This window comes from Bactrocera latifrons, unplaced genomic scaffold (genome assembly GCF_001853355.1).
Source record: "Bactrocera latifrons isolate USDA-ARS-PBARC rearing strain unplaced genomic scaffold, ASM185335v1 scaffold_42, whole genome shotgun sequence".
NCBI lineage: Eukaryota > Metazoa > Arthropoda > Insecta > Diptera > Tephritidae > Bactrocera > Bactrocera latifrons.
The window spans coordinates 3,310-27,991 of NW_017537068.1; the positions used below are offsets into that span (position 1 = coordinate 3,310).

Genomic DNA, 24,682 nt, shown 5'->3' on the forward strand with positions numbered 1-24,682 from the left:
AATGAGACATAATAAATGAAACACAGCATGTATAAATATTGTTAAATAAATGAACACAGAGAACGTATGTCACAACCAGAGAACGTCTATCTGTCTATGCTAAACGTTCTCTGTCATGATAAACGTTCTCTGTAATAAATATACGTTCTCTGTCTTCAGTTGTTGAACATCTCAAAGGTTATTTTGCCATAATATCCTTTCATTTGCTATACACCTATACACCTAAATTGATACCTACATTTCCGCTATAATAAACTTTTTGTATGGGTACAGTTTTTGGGTGAGAATATATTTTTAATATTATCCATTTTGCCATTTTATCTATAAAAATAAAATTGTTGAGAATTTCCCAACTTTCTCATGCAAACATGTGTAGGTACGTACATATAGACTGCAATATAAAAAGATTAGTATATTGAAAAGGATAATATGTGGTATTTATGTACGTAATATTACATTATAAATATTTTATATTACAAAATTATAGAATAGAATGGGCCGTGTATTTGGTACTTGTTATTACTCAAATGTAGATGGCGCACTATTAAACACAATTCCGTGCGATTAATTTGAAATCAAGTTCTAAATCGTTCAATAAGCTAATATTCAAACATATGTGTAGAGAGTTGCTGTTGTTCTCACACCAGAGGAATGCTCAGGCCCTTGTATGTTAATAGTATTTTCAATTTTACCCGACTGAAGCTAACCATGCCGACATTTAGTCGAAAATTTCAAACCGGTTTATTTTAAGTTCTACTTTTAAATTCCGATTGTAACCTTCGGCACAATTCCGATTTCTTGGGCGCCGCGATCTGAAGATCTTGGAAAGACGAAGTCCTCCTGATTAAAAAATACTCTTAGTTTAGGAGATATTCGACCTTAAAGTTCAAAAATTCGCAAAATTCGTACATTTCAAGACGCTATATCACCACATTAAACACACTTTATTCACATTTTTCACTTAAAATTAATTAAATTACACTATAAACTTGTAAATAACTCCATATCTTACACTTTTAGCAGGTTTTTTTTACCTAAAAAATCTGCATTTTAAAAATTACATTTTACACTCGTTTTAACCCGATTTGTTTACCAAAAATTACGACGAAATGGAGCGCTGCCATGTGATGATAAGGCAATTCGCTGAAATTCCTCTTTTTCGCAAAAATTAGTCTATTCATGCATATGAAAATTTTCTTTTTTAAATTTATTAAGCAAATAAGTAATATTATATACATGTATTAGTAATATTATATAATAATATTGTATATACATATGTATAAGTAATATTATATAATAACATTACGTAATAAAGTGTAAAGTATATTAGTACAGTACGAAAATTAAAATTTTCGTTCAATATGAGTGCATGGTAACCAACAAATATAACCACTTTATATCCAAAACTCATATTTTAAATGTAAAAATTGATGTATCGTCACCTAAAATACAAAACAATGTGTAATCGAAAATAAATGGAAATCGCTGACAGATATAATAACTAAATTTTATTCATTTTATAACGAAAATTCAAATTTTATTTCAATATGAGTGCATGGTAACCAACAAATATAACCACACTTTATAACAAAAACTCAATATATTTTTTTATTTTTAACGCAGAAAGGGGTACTACGCGAAAGTACTTCAGTCATCCCGACATGATATTATATAAATTTTATAATACTATATTATCATAGAGTTTTAATTATATGTGTTTATTAAAATAAATCACATATTATACATATACATACTATATATAAAATGTTTAATATGTGGAAAAAGTTTTCACGACTCAATTTTAACTTAAAAAATGTTAGAAAGTATTTTTTATTATAATTAATGTAGAAAAAAGAATCACGCAAAAAAACAAACAAAGAAAAATCGTTAAGAATCCTACATATTTGGTGTTTAAGATGTGTCAACGCTCGTTTTCCTCACAATTGTAAACAATCTAATCTTTGCAACGCCGAATTCGCTAAGTGATTTTGAAATTAATAAATTTAGGTGAAATATTACAAAATAAAATTGAAATATGAACTTATTTTAATGTTTAGAGTGTATATTTAAATATACAGAGTGAAAATTGAATGAATAAATTTAATGGAAGATAGAGAAATACCTTGTGTTATTAGTGCATATTTTTGAACTTTTAATCGTGAAATTTTAAAAAATATAAGTAATTTTTATATTATTTTTGGATATTCCTCCTCTGGAGAATCTCCCCTATCCGGACATACCCCATTTATACGGAAATTCGGTTTTTTTACCCCTCCGCCAAAGTAATCGGAATCGTGCCTAACCTTCGTTGCCGTCATTGTTCAAATTCATCATACGATGGGAAGCTAAGACTTTTGTCAAAGCTGTGAAATTCCTTTTAATACCATTGCATATTAAACGATGAGTGAATCATTTTATTATATCCTGAACAGGTATGCTAAGTGGCGAAAGGGCTTAGGTAAATGTAATAGGCGCAACCCAAATGGGTACGAACATTTCTTTAACGAATTAAGAGAGATAACTCATAATTAATAATCTCCTATTATGGAAGTTAGAGGACATCCGCACCAACATCACCTTAAGCCAAGATGTCGGGGTATCCGTGGCTTGCAAGATAACGAAGCATATATAGCCCATGTATAAGAAAACTAGAACCAACTTATTATATAGGTAATATTTACAAACTTACATCTACTATAATGGGACACTGACCTTTTGATGAAAGCGCGCTAAAAATGGGTTTGCTCTATAACAATATTTGCCGCAACTGCAAGCTAAAAAGGAATAAGGAAACCGGTAGGACACGTGGAACCTTTCAGTCAACCAAATATCGAAAAGCATAAGGGATATATGTACATAAGTAGGTTAATTGAGAGCACTAAATGGTTTGAGCGCAACGATGAAACAAATTCTGAAATTGCCATGTGCTTTTCTTCCAAAGAAGCTGCTCAATTTTTGGAACCACTACTATCGAACCACTATAGTATATACAAACTGAACGATCAAAGTAAAGTCCTTGTATGATATTTAACACGTAGTATTATCCAAAGCAAAGGTAAAATATTCGAGCATACAGCTGCCATAGAAAATGACCGACCAAATTCAAGTTCACGTATTTCTTGTTTTAATAAATTCTAGTATAATGTGATGAGTATGATTACTCAATTACCAAATAAAAATAAGCTTTGGTGTTGGCCGTATCGAGTAAGATTTGGGCAMCTTCATATTGTAGAAAATGAGGAAAACTTAAAGAAAACATCTTGAGTTCGGGCACTTTTTTGTCATTTGTGGGCCTATAAGTACTTAGCCTGATAACTATTGTACTATTCTCAGAGAATCGTGTAGACATTCTCGTAGACGGCGATTGTTAAATTCTTGTTCGTTGTTTCTTGTACGCAATTTTTACTTCAATGGGGTTTTTAATTTCTCTTGACTTGAGGCACGCCCAAGTTATCATGAAGGATAACGTGACACGATTTCGCATAGGCCACTGGCACCACAAAAGATCGTTTGGGTATTATCATATTGAGTTATTGAATAAGAGATAGTTGTCGGCTTACTAGTACACATCAGAAGAATTCCGGGAAGTACACTTGTATAAGTTGGAGACCAGAAAGGTGATGATCACCGTTTTGAAACTTTTAAAACACACCACGAAATGAGTGAAACGGGAAAAGGGCTATAAATAGATACAAGGAATATTTTTATATGATTTAACGATGCGCAGGTATAACCATAATTTACATTTACAAATAATCTCTTGAATTATAAAAAAACATTAAATGCCTAATTTTTTATAATAAAATAATCATTTAATTAATAGGCAAAAGATAACAATAAAATAGCGATTAAATCGGTCACAAAGCAAGTTAAACGATCGAATTCAGGGAGGAATACTGCCACATAATCATTTAGCTATTTTTGTTTTTTATTAATCAATTTAGTTTCTTCATCTTTACTCGGGTAGACACCGCTTATACGATTATTCAATCAGATTGTTCATTTTCACCTGGTCTTTCCAATGAACGTGTAATGGTTCCACCACTACTCCAGTAGCTGTACACTCTTACAGAAGATTGTACCTGCTCGATTAAAGTCTGCAGCTCGAATTATTTTTTCCAGCATCAGATTGAAGAAGTCGCCTTGTCTGAGACCCCGTTTAATATCGTACGGCTCGAATAGGTTCTTCCCGATCGACCGTGTCGGCCAACTTTCAAGCTCTTAATACTCATGCATTTCGCCCTCTCTCTTCTTCTGTCTGCAAATGCGTCTTGCTTCCCTCTTCAAGTCTCGGTATCTATCCCAACCCGCAAGTGTTACGGTCGATCATAACGTTGCGAGGTAGGCAGTACCAGCTGTTCTTTGCATTTTCAAAAAACCAATGGTTTCGGTTGCAGCTGTACGTAAGGAGCTTAAAGTAACCTACCAAAGGAAAGGGGGAGCGATTGCCCCCTCTGCTACCAGCCGGCAATCCCAGCAGGCATGAAGACTAAAGCAAAAAGGGCATGAGCGGGCCAGTCTTAAGTGATACGGAGGCACCTCCGGGAAGGGAAGACTCCTGACGTACCAGAGGCACTAGCCTGAAACAGGGTTAGGGGCAATAGTGCCTCCTCTGCATCAAAGCAGCAAAAAAGTGGCACATTCGCGTTCATTGTCATATGAAGTAACGAGACTTGGAGTCGTTGCCTGGTTAACACAACTCCGAGGTGAGGTAACGAAAAGGCAGCGCCTCAACCACCTAAATCGCAAAGCGAAAAATCAGACAAATAAGGCCACAGGAACGCACAGGAGGGCGGAGGCAAACGTTCCGCATCAATTGAAAAGCTGCATATGCTGAGACTCTGGGAGCTCTTGACGTGAATACAGACGTACAAGGAGGGCTGCTATTCTCCAGGCAGGAGGTTCTGGAAAGGACAAAAGGAGTAGCGCGAATGACGGCGACGATGAGGACCAGTTCTTCATGGAACCGATATTGTAGTGGCCGTCAACGTGAAAGTTGCCCAGGTGAACATGCACCACTCGGCGTCAGCCTCGGCTGTCATTGCGAGCAAGTTCACATCGGATAATCTGGGCATCCTGCTGATCCAAGAACCATTGGTTTATATAAAGGGTTCAAGGCTTTAAGACGGAAACTAACAAGGCAATCTGAAATCTCTCGAGCGAGAGACCTAGAACTTGTATAGTAGTCAGGAATATTAAAATATGTGATAGGACATATGGGACCAGTGAAGAAGAAAGAGCTACGGTACTTCTGCGCACAAATTTCCCGGAAACAATTCGGGAAGACCAGTATCTACCTGTAGTCAAACACAAGCTATCTCGCTTAGATTGGGTAGACGAAAGACAACTGTTTACTACGGACTTAATCAAGTGGGGTATAGCTTTGTTTGCGAAATTCAAGTCTCCGCGGGCGGACGGTATCTTTTCAGCACTTTTACAACAGGGGACATTCAAGGACACTCTCTCAACCATTGACCTGCATCTGCGTGTCGGAGTCATGATTCAACTCACACCGCTTACTTAGTAGTCGTTCAGGTGTCCAAAAACACACTGCTTCCAATTACAGCCGAAGTTTTTAGCAGAAGTTAGCTAATCTCATCCCAGCAACAGCAACAACAAAATAGTAAACTTCATTAAGAATTGCAAGGTTACCCTTAGCAGTAAGGCTGAATGTGGTACACCGGTGGCAGGAAGAAATTCTCTATTCCTATGAAAAGTTTGCGAGAATATTTCGAGCAGAGGTCTTTTTATAAGTCAGTGCGTAGAGATAAACCTCCAATGCAACTATCGCAACGAACTTGGTAACTATACTCAGCGACAGTCAAGCGCCACTTAAAACGATCTCTGCCTACGAGATCAAATAGCTACTGGTGCAGGGGTGTATAGCACGGCTGAACAGTCTATTCGAACGTATCCAAGTGCATCTTATTAGGGTGTCCGGTCACTAGGGTATAGCAGGAAATGAACTAGCAGATGTGCTCGCCCGCTCCGCAGCATCCACTAACATGGTAGGACCTGAAACTGGGCTAACTTCTTGTGCAATTTGCCGGTTCTGCGACATGAAACTTGAAACTCCAGATAACTTGCTAGGACGCAGGGTAAAAGCATTGGATCCGTATTTCCAAATAGGAAAAACGTTGCCTCAATACCTTACGGTATTTTGGAATTTTTCAATATGCTGAGGATGAGTCAGTCGCTGTGACTTAGGAAAGGCACTATTGATCTTAGGCCGCTTTGCAATCTTCATTTATTTATTTCATCTTATCCTATATACCATTTTCTCTGACCAATTCATAATTTTGGCAATCTGAGTTGGATTATTCCAGTTTTTATTGAGATCAAAAATCGTTCGCCTTTTTTCCTGAGTAAAATGAAAATATCTAACACTTTTTTAGTATTTTAATTTTATTTAATAGCTGCAGTACCGTGACTGTACATATATACTTAATTTCTGTAATTTCCAATTTTACTTGCAATTTTAAAATTCGCTGTTGTTTTTTCAAACATCCTGTGATGGTACTTCTCCAAGTGTCACATTTTCTGTTTCTATGCTGTTAATCCACTTCTACAAATAACAGCGGATAGCTGAATTAAACAGGCACGGTGAGAGCACAGAGATAGAAAACATGCACTCACAGCCCAAAACATAGGTGCTCGCACAACGGTGGATGGCAAATGGCAATGCATGAACAAGATACGATTCGCATTTTTAGTTCAGTTCACCGTAGGCTTTAAATACGTTAAGTTTGTTGCAGTTACACACGCAGTAATATCATCTCGTGTTGGGCGTAGGTTGACAAAGTAGGCATTTATAAATTTGAAATAATTATACATATGTATATATTATATCTGTGTATAGGCACGAGCAATTGCTTAAGTTTACAAAAAGTAAAAAATAAGAAATGTAAGCAATAAAATTTATTGTTGGAAAAAAATATTGTCAGCTTATATATGTATGTATATGATTCAATGCTGCTGCAAGTTATAAGTTTAATACCTCACAGAAGAAAGAAGTTTTGCCACTGACTGATGTCAGCCAGTACTCGAACTACTGGTTTTTCTAGTATGTGTGTGTTTGTGAGCTTCGTCTGCCAGCATTGCGCGAGAGAGAGTGTACTTACTTGCGTTCAAACCTCTTTAATGATGTTCTGGCTGAAAAAGATTGCAGTGTAAATGTATGTATATATACATATATAATATATATACATATATAATATATATACATATATGTGTCTAACTTTGTGTGCGCGCGTGTATTTATGCCCAGACATTACAAAAAATTCTTAATGAATTACAAAAAAGGAAAAGGTTATTAAATTAATATTTCTATTACATCTAAAAAATCAAGTGGAGAATATTGAGTTCACGAAAAGTCGTCGCCAACGATCGATTGTTTATACAACCTACATACATATGTATGTGATAAGACAAGAGCGCTGCACGGTTAATGTTATTAGTGCGTTCAGTATATTTTAACGGCGATGTCTAAATGTTGTCATTAATATTTGAGGTTGGGTAGTTATATGTATATGTATATGTATTTACATACTTATTTGATATATTCAGATACATATAAGTAAACTGTACATACATACATACATATGTATGTATGGATAAATGCTCATACATATTTGTAACCGTAAGTGCTTGGGTTTACAAGCCTATTACCTGCGCACGCAGATAATAGGTAAATAGCTATTATTTGGTGGAAAAGTAAATGGTAAATGATTTTATGTAAAAAAAGTAAAGATTATAAATAAAAAAAGGCAAAGAAAGAAAAAAAAAATAAAAATAAAAGTAAAAAACGTGATAAAAATATACAAATGCATATATGAAGAGTGGTGTCACACAAAGCTAACCATGAATATGCACAAGTAAGGGTTTAAATATAGTACCGAGCGTTTAACCTCAAAAGGTGTGATTAATTGTGCAGTTTATTGTAATGATTCCCCAACTGCGCGTAGAACATGGAACATGTTGGAGAAGTACTACTAGTATCAACAATTTAACTATAAAAAATACATATACTTACCGGAATCATTTAGGAATTTCGGATTATTGGATGACCGTCGTTGCTCTCATCAGTGTCTGCAGTCAGTGTCTGCACATTTCATTTGACGATCTAAATGCTACAAAACCATAAACAAGCAAGCAGAAAGAAAACACTAAATACACATATGTATACCCGCATTCACCGATGTACATACATACATACATACATATATTCATAAATATATAAATTCATGCAACAGCACCTATAATCCACGTGTTGAAGGCTTGTTAAGCTAAAATATATTTTGTCTTGTTAACAACTGTGAGAAGCGAAAGCTTCCAAAGTGCAACACCAATTTAATAAATAAAAGTACCAAAGTGTAAATATAATATGTGTGTTTGTGTTAAGTGATAAGCGTTACACCAGTGATAGTAAGTATATACATGTTGGAACATACATATACATATAAAGGTCTCTCATTAGGCACTAATAGTTGTCTTAATTAACGAATGAGTGCTACGCAAAATTAATGGCAAACGCTGCAGATGCATTCATTAAAATATTGCTTATTATGTTTTTCTAATTTAAGAGCACAAATTTGACATGTGTGAATCTATTTGAAGAAACAAATTTTTTATAACTAAAAAAGTAAAAGTTCTTAAAGTGTTTTAAAAATTTATTGTTTTGTAATTTAGTTTGGAAATCATGTTGTAAATTACCGGATTGTCCTATATACTCGTAAATAGTACATATGTATATATGAATGTAGCACAGTTAAATGTGTATAACTTAAAACTGCGATTCGAGCTGGCTTCTTTCGCTCATATTTAGATAAGATTTCAGTGTACTGCCTTTTTCATCCCAAAGCGTCAATATTAGTAATCGTGGAGATATCAATTATTACATCGTAGCAAATGATGGCATTTTAATATTTATTATGCATCATTTTAATAATTAATTAGTAAATTCGCTCTAGCCCAATGAGTCGATTTCGAGAGTACTTGTGTTAAATCGGAAATTTAAGTGATGTAGTTCAATTAAAATATTTTATATGTACATAATTATTAATATTATTATACTCTGCGCCATATTTTTTAATAATGAAAAGCCACCTCTCGCGTCCTAAGTCCTTTTTTTTAGAAAATAATAAAAATGTAGGATTTCGTGTCTGAAATTAAAGTTGCTAAAGAGGATTCTCCTTAACTAGAAATTCACAGTTTCAGTGCAAAGCATTCTCCAAATAGTCATTGATTACAAATTCAAAATTACATCCGTTCTGTATATGTACGTTTACTCGGCTACCGTGGTTATGTGTATTTTTTTTGCTTGCTCCTCCACAGATATTTTAACCTTTTATGCTTAACATATATATGAGTTGATGAATTTATTACCAATATCGGAGCGTACATACATACAAGTATTAGTAATATAAATAAGTTGATTGTGTCGGCTCTTAGAAAAAACTCCCTTACATTGTAGTTTCTCCTTTGGTCCATTTTTAGTAATAATTCGACCGAGTCACCATCTAGCGGAATAAATTTAAAAAATACAATTATCTCTGATAAACGGACCAGATTTTATAAATATTGTCAAGGACGTTGTATATATTTATACTTCTCACTTTTATAAATTCTTAATAATTTTTGGTCGTTCACGTCATTAATTTTCACCAGGATAAAATTACCTCTCATTTATTGGTTCAAGAGAAATATATTTCTGAGTTGCATCTTCTGACTCTAAGGATACATCTTAAACACTTGTTTTATTCATGTTCCCATATACATATGTGTAGCTCCCTTGCCCGGAAAAAGAAACACTGCGACAGTCAGACGGAAGTAACTTCACTGTACAGCGAATACGATCTACAATCTAAAAAATGTATTCATAAAAATTTTACTCCATCGTTAGCCATACTATACTACTAATATAATGTAAAAAATACCTTTAGGAATAAGGAATTAACTAAACACCTTTTGTAAATACATATTTATTTCAATATCCATGTAAAATTTAATAATTTTTACTAATAAAAACCATGAACTTTTGAAAACAGTTGCTTAATAGCTTACGAAATGACATAATATTGTTACTATAATTAAATTATGCATTATTTAATTAAATTCATGACAATTCAATGTATACATACATACATACATCAAAGGGCTTGCTCGCGTTGTGTTGTGTGTTTGGATTTTATAATAACAGAAAGTGTGGTCTGCAGTTTCCACCATACTCCGTATAGCAAATGGATTGGATCAATTATAGAAATTTAAATTCACCTATTAAACAATACTACATAGCTTTTTATTTGATTTTTTGTTAATGCGAATATTGTGTACTGATATATGTATTGATAGAAAAAATTCTCATTCAATATCTTCATTTATGCCTTTAAAACGGTAATTTCTTTATAGTGAAATCGTAGCCATTTTTTTTTAAAAACTCGTCATTGCCATGTTGCAAAATAACGTTTAACAAGCTCAAGTGTACATGGAAAGAGAAAACTTTCTGCTCTAAAATAATTTGGAATATTATGGATAATATACCTATATATATGGTTTTATAATTGTGAAGAGCTGTTCCTGTAAAGATATTCGTTAAGGACTTAACTTTCTTGTCCATTTTCGTAAACTGCTAAATCATATCACTTTTGTTTTTAAAGACGAAGTGAAATTACCATATTTGGTTTGCTTTATATTTTTCAAAATGAGCGGCCTCTTCAAAATTATTTTATACCAGTACCTCGAAAATAAATATTTCAAAATCGCTAATTTAAAAACTGTGTGAGAAGATGAATAGAAATTACCCGTCTGAAGAACAACAAAAGTGCGGGGGCCAGCGACGAAGAATTAATAAGGAGCATGCATCAGCCTCTTTGCAAAATAAGGTGGGACGAAAGCATGCTCAACGATTGGAATTTAAGCGAGCTTTGTCTAATTCACAAAAAGGGAGACCCCACCATCTGCGCAAACTACCGTGGGATAAGTCTCCTAAATATCGCGTATAAGGTTCTATCAAGCGTATTGTGTGAAAGATTAAAGCCCACCGTCAACAAACTGATAGGACCTTATCTGGAAAATCAACGACCAATTGAATATTCACCATGCGCCAAATTTTGGAACAGACCCGTGAAAGGAGAATCGACACACACCACCTCTTCGTCGATTTCAAAGCTGCTTTTGACAGCACGAAAAGGAGCTGCCCCTATGCCGCGATGTCTGAATTTGGTATCCTCGCAAAACTAATACGGCCGTGAAAACTGACGTTGAGCAACACAAAAAGCTCTGTCAGAATCGGGAAGGACCTCTCTGAGCCGTTCGATAACAAACGAGGTTTCAGACAAGGCGACTCCTAAACAGATAAAGTACCATCTTCTGTCTTGCACAACTGCTGCCGTATGCTGATGATATGATGATAACAACCGCGGCGTTAGTTCTGCTTTCCCCAAAATGATAAGACAGCGAAGCAAATGGGTCTGGTGGTGAAAGAGGGAAAAACGAAATATCTCTTGTCATCAAATAGACAGTCGTTGCACTCACGACTATTCACCCACTTCACTGCTGAGAGTCATAACTTCGAAGTCGTAGGTAATTTCGTCTATCTTGGTACCAGCATCAACACCAACTACAACGTCAGCCGGGAAATCGAAGTTGAGAAGTAAAGTCCTCTCTCCACGACCAAAACAAAACTCTATAAGTCACTCATTATTCTCGTCCTGCTATATAGTGCAGAGGCATGGACGATGACAACATCTGATGAGTCGACGTTGTGAGTTTTGAGGAGAAAAGTTTTAATTTATAGTCCTTTGCGCTTTGGCCACGACGAAAATCGCATTCAATAGAACGATCAACTGTATGAGATATACGACAACATTGATATAGTTCAGCGAATTAAAAGACAGCGGCTACGTTGGCTAGGTCATGTTGTCCGGACGAAAACACTCCAGCTCTAAAAGTATTCGATGCAGTATCCGCCGGAGGAAGCAGAGAAAAAGGAAGACCTCCGCTCCGTTTAAACGACCAGGTGGAGAAGGATTTGGCTTCGCTTGGCGTCTCCAATTGGCGACTGGCGCGTTGTTGTTAACTATATACAGCCGCATAAGCGGTTTCAACGCCAGTAAAGACGCCAGTGTAAAAGATTTAAAGTTTTACGACTTTACGATTTAAGACAGGTTGTGAATACTCCAATTATATTGTACAAATAAAATGTAACAAGTAAATAAGGGTAACTTGTAAGAATCAAAGTCTGAGAAGTACCTAAAGGTGCAAACCGTCAACCTAGCTCGCATCGCCTAGAGTTAGAGAGACTTCGAGCTATGGAGGGAGAGCTCCTTTCTTCATTGTGGGGTAGAGTTAGGTACAATGTTTTATATATAGACACCAATGAAACGAAACAAAACAGTGCCTTCGAAGTATGTATGCTATCTCATGTATAAATGACAAAACTTTTCAAACCCCAGATACCCAATATGTGAACCTCAGTGCATATTGCTGTTTTTTACTGAATAAGTATATCGGTCACCTATTTCTGATAACCTATTTTCCTTATAATAATGTGCTAAACTGGGTCAATACATTCCCTAGCTCCGATAAACCTAACATAAAGTGGGGTTGTGTAATCCCACGATCCATAAGTAAGATATTGGTAAATATAAGAGGTTTAGTTCTACATCTACCATTAAACTTTTATTATATTACCTTAATAATTATTGTATTTTTATGCATATGCATGCATACATCGTATTCTTCTGAATGGGGTAAAGTCCCAAACGCCTGTACTACATTAATTCCTTTATTTATAAAACATAAACTTCGACTCTAACTAATCACAAAAAGTACTTCAGTAGATAAGAAGTTATCTATTAATCATTTGGCGATGATCTAATTATAAATATTCCTTTCTAATTAATTGTATACAATAAAAAAGCAGAGTACCTAACGGTAAAAATTTTAATATAATTAGTATTTTTAAAAGAATATAACGCGTCTTTCCAGATTAATGTTTGCATAAGTATAGGATTATAAGTGTACACAGTGGACTAATAAAGTTTACATACATCTGGTTCTATTAAATTACGATACGTTTATTTGTTTCAAAATGAATACACTTTGTGGTTTTTTTCTATCCGTTTCAATATATGTATATTTAACATTTAGACAAATAAAAAAAATTAATGCTTAAGTTTAAAATGCGCCTAATTCATATCAAAAAAGTTTACGTACACCAATGATCATTTATATAAATCAAAAGTAATTACAATAGTTTTGCCGATTTTTGGCCTACATTTTGTTGCAATTATTGTCTTTAGGCGTCGAAGTATGCCCCTCACTCGATTTCTAGTATATTTCCGGATGTTTTGATCCACTAAGTCGATGATGCAGTTTTTTGGTCTTATATTGAAGAACTTCGATGTTTTCGAATACGGTTTTCCAAATAGCTCCAGATATTTTGAATAGGATTAATGTCTAATGATTGCGGGACTTATGGAGCTATTTTTGTTTCGATAACAATCATTCACGCACAAGATACAATGTGTATTTTGGGTCGGTATCCTGTTGGAAATTGATTTTGCTGCTATTAACATTATTCTATTATATAATGAGCATGGCACAATTTTTTGGTAACATCACATATCTCGGGACCTGACCAACCCATATCGCCTAATTTAGTACAAAGAATTTTTGAGATATTTCTATGTCAGAGTATGAAAATTGGCGAAATTGGAATACAACCACGTCTACTTCCCTTATAACACAATTTTAAATTCCACTTGATTCTTTCACTTTCAATTATGCAAATCAAGATTCTTATAATATATAACGGGATACAATTTTGCAATAAAAGTTCCTTTAAAGTATGTCACCTTATGACCAAAAATTGTACAAATCCAACTAAAACTATTAAAGGCCCTAGATAGGTTCAGTTGACTTTTAACTGAAAATATCAGTCAATGTGTCAGATATACAAGTGGAATTCAGATGGAATCCCTTCCTGTCAATACTTTCCTGAGCCAGCATATAGGTACCTAATATAAAGATTTTCGAACTTCTAGGTGACTTTATACTGGATATATCGGCCAATATTTGAGTTATCTCAAAGTAAGCGTGTTTTACTCATAACAGTATGTCTTTGTGATCAAAATAAATAAAATTGGAAGAAAATTTGCCCTACCCCCAATATAACTAATAGCAGGATTTTCGAACATTCAACTTTACTCCATCTAATCGATGAATCGCAGTGCAGATGACCTGTATGTTCTAGATGGATAAATTCTATTATAAAGACCAATTTACATGACCTAAAACTTATTTTGTGCTAATTTATTCTATATTTTTTAAGTATGAACGAATAATAAAATAAAAGCGCTAGTTTGTGCTGTTCAGTGAAATAGCAGTGTTAACGAAAAATAATAAAAAATCAACATAACTCATTAATTTACTCTATTATACTAAATAATATTATAGTATTGTCCTAATACTTTGTTGTGTATCCTTTATTGGCAATTACAGCCTCGCACCTACGAAACATGGAGTCAACTATGTCCTGTCAATGCTTAAGGGGAATCTGCGCCCATTCCTCTTGAACAACCTGCCAAAGCTGTGGCTTAGAAGGCGGGGGTTGCTTTTAAACAAAGCTTTGACGTCTTCTCATAAGTTTTCTATGGGGTTGAAATCCGGGGATTGAGCTGGCCATGGCATCAACACGATCTTCGCTAAGCCAATTTTTAGCCAATTTTCTGGTGTGTTTTGGATCGTTATCCTGCTAGAATGTCCATTTTAAGGGCTAATTCCACCTGGCATATGGCAGCATAACGTTCCTTAATATCTCCACGTACACATTTTAATCCATGATCCCAGCGAACATATGTATTGGGCCCACACCGCTATAGGAAAAACCGGCCGGTATCAAAATTTTAAAACCACCTTTCTTACTGTCTTGACCGTATAATTTGGAATATACTCCTTGTTTGGAGGTCGATGAACATTCGTTCTAGAGCCTGCTCCACAAAACAAGACCATTTGGGACTCATCTGTCCAAAGGATATTGCGCCATTTTGATAGTGGCCAGTTCAAATGGCTTTTGGCAAACTCCAATCGGACTTTGATATATCTTTGACTAAGTAAAGGCACCTTTTGTGGGATTCGCGCATTAAAATTTTCATTCCTCAGTCGTCGTCGAAAGGTTACGGTTATTTTCCTAGAGGATACAAGAGGATTGTTTTTGTTGAAATGCATTAAGCGTCGGTTCTCTAAATTTGTAGTTATGCGTAAGGTTTTTCGGGCTTCGATTCATAATTTATGGCATTGTATACCATCTTGGCAGAACATTTTTAACGACTTTGTATTTCTTTGCATGTTTTCCTCTCCTCTCTAAGCTCAACAATCTAAAGCCTATCTTCATGTATATATAAAATCTCTTAGATTCCGATCCTCTTTTTACATCTTAACCCCTTGTCATCCAAAGGTACTTTAAAGTACTATCAAACATTTTGCTCTGTTAAACGGAAGGGAAAAATTTTTTATAGCTTGCGGATAAACGGTACTCTACAAGACAACGTAAAAAGTATACAAGGTGCTTTCCAAAGTAAACACAAAGACCTGTTGAATCTAGCGCCCCCTGGTGGTTCCAAATATATGTCGACAAGTTCATATGTCGATGGTGAGTTATAATCTGCTATCTTTATCGATTATCCAGTGAGAATTTCAGGACATTTCATTCATTGGAAGTAAAGTTATTGCTGATACTTAAGTATATTTTTGTTATAGATGCGAAAATGCGCTTTGAACAAAGAGCCAACATTAAATTTTGTTTTAAAATTGTTAAAACTTTTACCGAAGCGTTTCAATTGATGAAACAAGTTTATGGCGATGCTTGTCTATCTCGTAGCAGAGTGCACGAGCTGTTTCAACGTTTTAAAAGGGGTGGTGAGGATATAAATGACGATCAACATGGAGGCCAATCAAAATCCGTGATCACCGGAAATTCCATCGATACTGTGCGTGAATTCATCAAAAATCAGCCGAAATCACCATTGCAATTCATGGAAATGGAATTGAACCTCTTCACAACATCGATTTATCGCATTTTGGCTGAACATTTGGGCTTACGAAAGGTGTGTGTACGGTTTGTTCCGCACAAATTGATTGACGACCAAAAATTGCTCATAATCCAACATTCGATTCGACGCCAAAAATCACATTTAAACTATTAACCACTCCCCGTATTCATTTGATTTGGCAACGTGCGACTTCTTCCTCTTCGGAAAAATGCATTTGCTCATGAAAGGAAAACGTTATGCAAACGTTATGCCATTCAAAAAGCTTGCACCGGGATACTGGCGACCATATCAGTGAACGAGCTAAAACACTCGTTCGACATGCTTTTGGACCGCGCAAAAAGCTGTATTGAAGCTTTTATTTTGAATAAAATAAACTGATTTTGCCGAAAAAAACATTTGTTCTGCTTTTTTTTAAGATCGGTTTACTTAGGAACGCACTTTATATATCCTTTCACTTTTTGGCACATACGTACATTATATTTTCGCTCCACGTTCTCACTGTAAGTTGGGGTTTGCTATAGTGCAGTCGCGAATTAAGTTTTCTTGAAATTGTTTCCAGTAAAGTATTTATATATTTTATATTTTGAAAGGAAAATATTAGTTTCGTGCCTTATTTAAGGAGCAATAATGTTAGAAATATCTATATCTTGTTCGTTTTACGGGAAAAATCGGTTTTCTCTTGAAGACTTGTAAGTACCGTTGCGCTCATGCAATACATATTTTCATATATGCTATTATATGTATACAATTTTTAGTTCATCATGGATCGTTTTTATGGCAAATCTTTGAGGAAAGATTAAATTGTTTTAATTTTAGAAGAAATATAGATAATGATAGAGTCTAAACAACTTCGTTGTTGACGACATTACTGAAATCTCAAGAAAAATCTCGGAACACATCAAAGATCGGCTATTCAAAATACGCCCGTTCAGAACAAACGCTTACAGCATGTGTATCACGGAACCAAGGAATTATAAGTTGACGAATATATGATATAATTGTGGTTTTCCAAATATACCAAGGAAAGGATGGAAGTAAATGTACATGTGGAAGTAAAGTACGAAGGATTTGGTCTGGGGGAGAGAGTGGTTTTGTTCCTCACGTAAGATGAGTGAGGCAAGAACAAGTATGTGTAGTTTGATAATTATTTTAACTCCGTTAGATTCCTAGAAATCCGTCAGCTTGGAAAGTGGAACAATTAGAGGCAATCGAAGGGCCTTCGTTCAAACATGAAAGCCCATGAAAAGAGGGTAGATAATAAACAAATAATTCATGAACGGAGCAGATCAACTGTAAAGTACATACGGGATAGGCTGGCGATCTAAAAAATGGTGGCAAAAATTCTTTTGGGGCATTTGGGAATAATGCTCGTTAATTCTTATGTCGTATACTGTCAAACACATGAAAAAATCACTCTGCTGGAGTATAGAGGGTCCGTTTAGGGCTTAATGTCGCAAAAGATTATTGGTGCCAATAAAAGGAGCTTGAGTTAGACGCCAACACAGTCAAGTAAACACGTTTTGGTAAGGATGCGTCAGTTGCAACTGATGGTCGACGTGGGACTACATTGGCAAATATTTGTTGAAACCCGAGGAAGATATGAGCATTGTGGCTTTGATTCGTGCAAGTTCCAAGAGTATAAAATTTTTACTTTATTTTCTAGAAAGATTGACTTTATGACTTATGATGTTTCCTTTATTAATAGATTTTTGCTTCGTGCACTTAATTTTTATGAAATGATCTTTTATTTTCTTATTTTTGTGATGGAAAATATAACAAAATTATTAAAGTTAGATATATAAAAATGGCACATCAAGTGCTAATTGAGCCCGATAGATAACAGCGCTGCACTCCTACCTAACATAATATGAGATCCAGGTATTCATACTTAAAATACGTTTCGTTAGAGTACTTTATTTCTCAACAATCCACTTGTTTTTGTTTAAAACTTGTAATTTGTTAAAGCTTTTCGTCTTTAGTGCTGTTCTCCTATCAGATATTAGCAATTCTGTTCCGCTTAACACTTTCTCCCACTCTATAAAATTAAAATTTATTAACATGATATTCGTTTACCTAACATATAGGCACTGTAAGCAGACTAATGACTTTGAAAATGAAAATCGAGTTTGCAATTCCAAAATAAAGTGAATATTTTTATACTCTTGTAACTTGTTGCTACATAAGTTTAATGCACATATTCCCTACCCAAAAAACTAAAAGAACCACATTCGCCCCGCAAAAATATTATATCAGCCAATATGTGAATTATATTAATAAAATTGAGAGTGCGTGTTTTTCTTATATTGGTGCTACTGTTAACTTAGAATGAATAAAATCGGTTGAAAACTCGCTCTAGACTCCATGTAACTAACAAGTCTTAAGTACCAAAATGTACTTCCCGTCTTTGATCTTTGCAAGTTGCTAGAGCATAAAATGTTCGGTTGCACCCGAACTTAGCTCTTCTGTACTTGTTTTACATATGTATATATTTTGAGATTATGTTGCTCCAAGGTAAATTCGTGACGTTTGCTATTGTTTAATGCCTTCATTTCTTAAGTGAGAACAGTTTTATACGGATGCAAGCCCAAATCCTTTCTTAGAATCCACCAGGTTGAAAACGTCTTAGAATCGAACTGTGGTCTTCAGCAACACTTTCCTGAAAGCCATAAGTATTTTCATTACTTCGATTAATGTACGCTAGACATTTTCTACAATTCGACGAATAGCGGCCACAACAGTAAAATTGCCAAAGCGCACGAATAATTGCAATTGGAGAACGATTATTTTGATAATAAAATTGAATAATTTGTAAACATTGTTCTTGCTGATAACTTTCCATATTGAAATTCTAAGCATTACTGAATACAAAGAAAAACAAAGAAAAACAAGGAAGTTCGGAAATCTTTATACTTATTATGTATATGGGGGATAAATGAAGTAATAACCCGATTCAATCAGTTGGTCACCGCAAATGCACTGTTCGTGCAAAATTTATATATACATAATAATATAATGTAATTCATTACTGATTTAAATAAGGGAAGAATGAAATAAATTTTAACATACGAATATGTTAGGGAAATGTGACATACCAAATTTGATCCAAATCAGTCGAGAGGATCTCGAGATATGTGTTTGCGCCTAAAAGTGGGCGGTGCCACACCCATCGTCCAATTTTGACCCCAGTTCTATTAATGCTCCATTAATGTCTGGCGAATTTAATTATTGTGTTATCGCCCTTTTAGTAGTTTTTAGCAGTACCGTGATATGGGAAGTGAGCGGTGTTACCATCCGATGTCATACATTTTTTCACTGCGTTGGACGAATTTGATTATTATAGCTGAAGTGGTTTAAGACATATGTACATTAAGCTTATTAGAGGACTACAGGGGTCCCTTGCTACTGCGATTTCCTGTGCCAAATTAGAGTTTTCTACCTTGATTTACTGCTTAGTTATGGCGCTTTATAGGTTTTCGGGTAATGGCGAATTATGGACGTGAGAGTGGTCCGATTGCGCACATATATGAACTTGTACTTGTTTTTGCCAAGAAACGCGCATACCAAGTTTCATCAACATATCACACTTTTTTACTGAGGTTATAACTTGCACAAACAACGGACAGACAGAGAGTCACCCGGATTTTAACTACATCTATCTCGCTTGCTTTTAGGTAATATCTGCAACCGTTAAATGAACAAAGCTATTATTGCTCTAACATGTTGCTATAAATTATAGATTTTATCATGACGTATTAAAAATGGGCGAAATCATTTCATCTCTATTGGAAAGCCCGGAAACGCATCCAACACCTAATTGAAGTATAAAGAAGCAAGGAAGGGCTACGTTAGGGTATAACCGAACATCATATCCTCTTGCAACTTGCAAGAATGAAGCCACCTTCAGGTGTTGTCAAAACTTTATATTACACAAGTCAGGAAGGGCTAAGTTAGGATGCAACCAAATATTTTAACTCTTGCAACTTGCAATAATCAAAACCAGGGAAATACTTTAAGGTGTAAAACCAATCATATAGAATAAGTCAGTCGGATGTGGGAAAATCTCGATAATAGTTATATAGGGTCTAGAAAGTTTTCGCTCAAATTGATCTATTTTAAGCACAAAGATACACTGACATGAGCAAAACACGCTCTCTCATTTTCATTGGGATAATTCACATATTGGACGATATATGCGAAACAAAGTCACCCCGCAGTTGGAAAATCTTTATATTATATTAAGTATATGGGGGCCAATGGAAGTATTGGCCCGATTCAACCCATTTTTGACATACAGATATACCATTATAAGAGAATGAATATCTCTTAATTTAAGTTATATATATCCAAAAATGACAGAAATTTTCGTTCAAAAGTCAACTATAGGTACCGGGATCTAAATATTCGGTACCTAGGGGTTTGAACAGTTTGTATTGTAGTTCAAAAATTTTTGGTCATCAGGCGCCACATATTAAAGACATTATTCGTGCAAAGGTTTATCCCGTTATACTAATTGCTTTTTGATATACACTCTTGAAAGTGAAAGAATCAAATGGAATTTAAAATTGTATTATATGATAAGTAGTCCGATTTAGCCTATTTTTGCACTGCAACATGGGAATACGAGAAGAATGATTTGTACTAAATTTGTTTGTTGGACGGGTCTCAAGATATGTAATTTCACATAAAGGTGGGCGAGGCCAAGCCCATTGTCCAATTTTTACCCGGCTCCTATAAAGCCGTCTTTTAACATCTCTGTTGAAAAATGTTAACTCTCAATCGTATTTACTTATTGAGTTATTGTACTTTTTATCAGTATCGTTATATAGGGAATGAATGGGTTTATTTTCCGATTTTATCCATTTTTACAGTGCAGGTGGGACTGCTTAAGGGATTATTTCTGAGAAAATTTTTTAAAGTTTTTCTGAATATGTGTAAGTAAATTCATAAGTACAAAAATATGTCCCAAAGACATATGTGAACTACATATTAGTTGAATCAATGCAGACTATTTTTATACGAAATGTACATATGTATGTATACATAAAGTACGTATTGATAGTATAATATTTTTAAGTAGTTTTAATCAAATCACTACAAAAACACTACCAACAGCCTCATCAGTATTTACATGTTTCTTGTTTTGTTTGTTTCAATTAGCATAAAGCAAATACTAGAAAATTCGTGAAACTGTAAACCAAGCCTTATTTTGATAATAATGTCGTCTAGATTTTTTTGGTTTTAATTTTTTGACTTGTATGCTGCGTAATACCTAAAAATATATTACATTACTTTCGACAATTTTACGTTTAAGATATCCTCAAAAAAGAAACTCCTGTGAGTATACTTGGACATCTGAGTCGTCAATTAATATCATCCAATCTTTCAACAACCCGTCATAAAACCTTTAAAGTGTGATTTATTTGATACTCAAAAAGATTTTAGTTTATTTACAGTATCGGACAAATATTTGCCACTGAAATATGATAATGAAACTACTGTCAATTGCACATAATTGCCGGAGACCTACTATTTTAATTTTATTTTAAATATTGGATGTTGATTAAGGTAAACAAAGCAAATTTATTAAAATTTTTCAGTTTATTTGTTTAATATATATAAAAAAAAACGATATAAAATCTATATTCAATTGCAGCTTAATGAAATCGGTTTATTATTTTTAATAAAATAGAAGAAAGATTTTGTATTTTGTAGCAAACCCATTACTCTCATTACCTGCTTTGCATCGCCCCGGCATTGAAGGTATAAAGTTATTCACTATGATTTGAGGTATATATCTTAATGCTTCCAGAGCTCTTTGAAAAAAGTGATCAAGATTTGCCACATTACTGCTATGAATTCTTTTTTATAATTTCCTATAAATTTTCTATGGGATTAAGATCTGGGGACTGTGGAGGAATGATAGAGCTGTCTATATGTAAATTGCATGGGCTGAAAAATCGTCATTAAAATTTTTTTTTTTCAATTATATCATTCATAAAGTATGATTCATGAATTTTTTTACGTTACACTGCTTTTCATATTTAATGCATAAATATTTTCTTATTATTTGATGCACATGTTGCTTAGTCACATCAACACCAAGTTCGCCTCTTATTTGTCTGCAACTCCTATGGCTATTGGTTGCTAGCTGCAGAATTTGCCGTTTACTCCTGTTATCATAGTACCTATCAGAAAATATAGAACCGAAAATGCAGCTTGGCTAGCTTTGATGCCCGAGTGACTCATTCGTTTAATCACACCACGCTCCTCATTTGATAATATTCACCAAATTTAATTTATTTTTTCGTCCTAAATCTTTATTCATGTACTGTAATTCAAAATTTTTATCTCAGTTTTTTTTCTATTGATATGTTTACCAGTGGCACCAGTCAGAACAAACATAATTAATTTTGCATATACATATAAATATGGTTTTACGTACAATAAGTTCCGATTTACTTCATGAGATATAATCGTACTATGAATACTGTATTAATGAATTTTTTAAATGATGCTAAACCATAAGATAATTACAATAATATACATATGTATCAGAGAGCTGCAACGAGTATGATTAAATTAGAACAAATCAAATCAAATCAGTTCATCATAGAGAAAATTGTTGATTTGACTACTCTCTAGCGTCAACTGATTTGATGTAACATGAACAATCTGTTTTTCGGCAATCATGATCGAGTAAACGGTTTCGATTCAAATCGTATCATTCAAGCGAATCGATGTGAAACTGAGGGTAAACTACTAGTAAATCTACGAGTATCGCAATTTTCTGCTGGATTGATTTGCATCATGTGTGGCAAAAAATATCAGCTTTGAATATGTGCGCATTTTGCAAATTTTGAATTCGTAAAAAATAGAAATTCCATCGTGTACGTACGTATATACATACATTATTTGTTGTATAACATATGTATTTGAAATAGAACAGAAGTGCACGAGTAAATCAGTGTTTATGAGTATGGATAATTTCGGATATTTTCTGCTAATGTGAACGTTCATAAACAAATCATGTATAAGCTGATCGCTAGTGACTCAAAGTTGTTCTCTATTACTGCTTTTAAAAACAGTCGGTTCGATTCGTCTATATGAATCGAACTGACACAATCAGACAGAGTAAAAATACCCGATTATGAACAAAAATTTATTGCTCGTTGCAGTTCTCTCATATGTATGTACATATGTACTTTAATAATGTTTGCTGTGTCGTAAGCAAATCACAAATTATAGAGGAAAACAATTCCAAATATTTATTTGACTGAGGTATACCATTACCAGCCCATTCGCCTAGTGAATATATGGAATATATGATATTTTCGAATTATTCTCTTTATAAAATAAGGGGTTGAGATAATAAGAGAAAAAGAAGATTGAAGAGGTATATATTTATTCTAAATTCTAATATTTTGGAATATAATATTAACATATTAATTTTATATATATATTAGGTCATAAGGAAATACTAATAATTTAATTTATTGCTTAAATATATTTATGTATGTATGTATGTTCGTATTTTTTCTTACAGGATTATGCCATGTAACTTGTTCTTATAGTATTTGTAATATGAAGATCAAACGCTATGCAGTGTTCGTGACTCCGAAGCAGCCCATGTCCTTATGGACAATTCTAATAATTTGGTTTTGCCTATTGCAACCAACTTATCTAAAAACGGATGTACCCGAACCAACAGAGCAAAAACATCAGCGCATACATCATCATCAAAGAAGTGAGGCCACATCAGTACATGTCACAGCAAATTATATCACGTTAAATAAGTACAAATTCCGACACAAATTGTACAATGTCACAATACCCGAGAACAGTGTAGGCAAAACATATGCGATACCATTGGCGCGTGAAGATATTATGGGTATTGCCATTATACCGGGTGCCGAGGTTAAGTATCGCATCGTAGCAGGAGACCGTGACAAGCTATTTAAAGCCGAAGAGCGTTTGGTTGATGATATTGCATTTCTAGCGATACGCACAAGAACTAGCAATGTTGTGCTAAATCGAGAAAAGAATGAGGAGTATTTGTTGAAAGTAAGAGCGATGATCAAATATAATCTAGGTGATGATTATATCAGTGATGAGACGGAAACAACTGTACATATACGTGTATTGGATCGCAACGATTTGAGTCCGCTCTTCTATCCCATTGAATATGCACAAATCGTTCCGGAGGATATGCCAATACATAGAAGTATATTGCGTGTTACAGCCGAAGATGCCGATTTGGGTGTTAATGGAGAAATATACTATAGTTTTCTTATCGACAATGAATACTTTTCGATACATCCTACGACTGGAGTAATTACATTAAATAGGCAGCTAAGATATACAGAAAGTTCTCATTATAACTTAACTGTGCTTGCGAATGATCGCGGCTCAGCCGTTAATCATTACAATCATCAGTCGAGTAAAGCGAAAGTTTCCATAACCGTAGAACAAGTAAGTAACAGCATGTTCAAGTATACATATATATATATATATATATGACCTGTTGTAAACCAACTTTCATAGGATACATACTTACAGCTGTCTCTTATACACATCTAGATGTGTATAAGAGACAGGTTTTTCGGCAATCATGATCGAGTAAACGGTTTCGA

The 24,682-nt window shown here is 34.4% G+C and overlaps 1 protein-coding gene across 4 annotated transcripts in view; it reads left to right on the forward strand.

Annotated features, from left to right (window-relative positions):
• Window positions 1–6,728: 6,728 nt before the first annotated feature.
• The window catches only part of LOC108972730 (fat-like cadherin-related tumor suppressor homolog), a 61,100-nt gene continuing 43,146 nt past the window's right edge, over window positions 6,729–24,682 (forward strand). Inside the window, exons 1-3 of one of the 4 annotated variants that reach the window (XM_018939468.1) lie at window positions 6,730–6,801; window positions 21,495–21,617; window positions 23,596–24,521. In XM_018939468.1, coding sequence (XP_018795013.1) covers window positions 23,634–24,521 — 888 coding nt within the window. In that variant the 5' untranslated portion in view covers window positions 6,730–6,801; window positions 21,495–21,617; window positions 23,596–23,633. Of the gene's footprint in view, window positions 6,802–21,494; window positions 21,618–23,595; window positions 24,522–24,682 lie in introns of those variants that run through there. The other 3 variants (XM_018939471.1, XM_018939469.1, XM_018939472.1) reach the window with 3 other exon arrangements.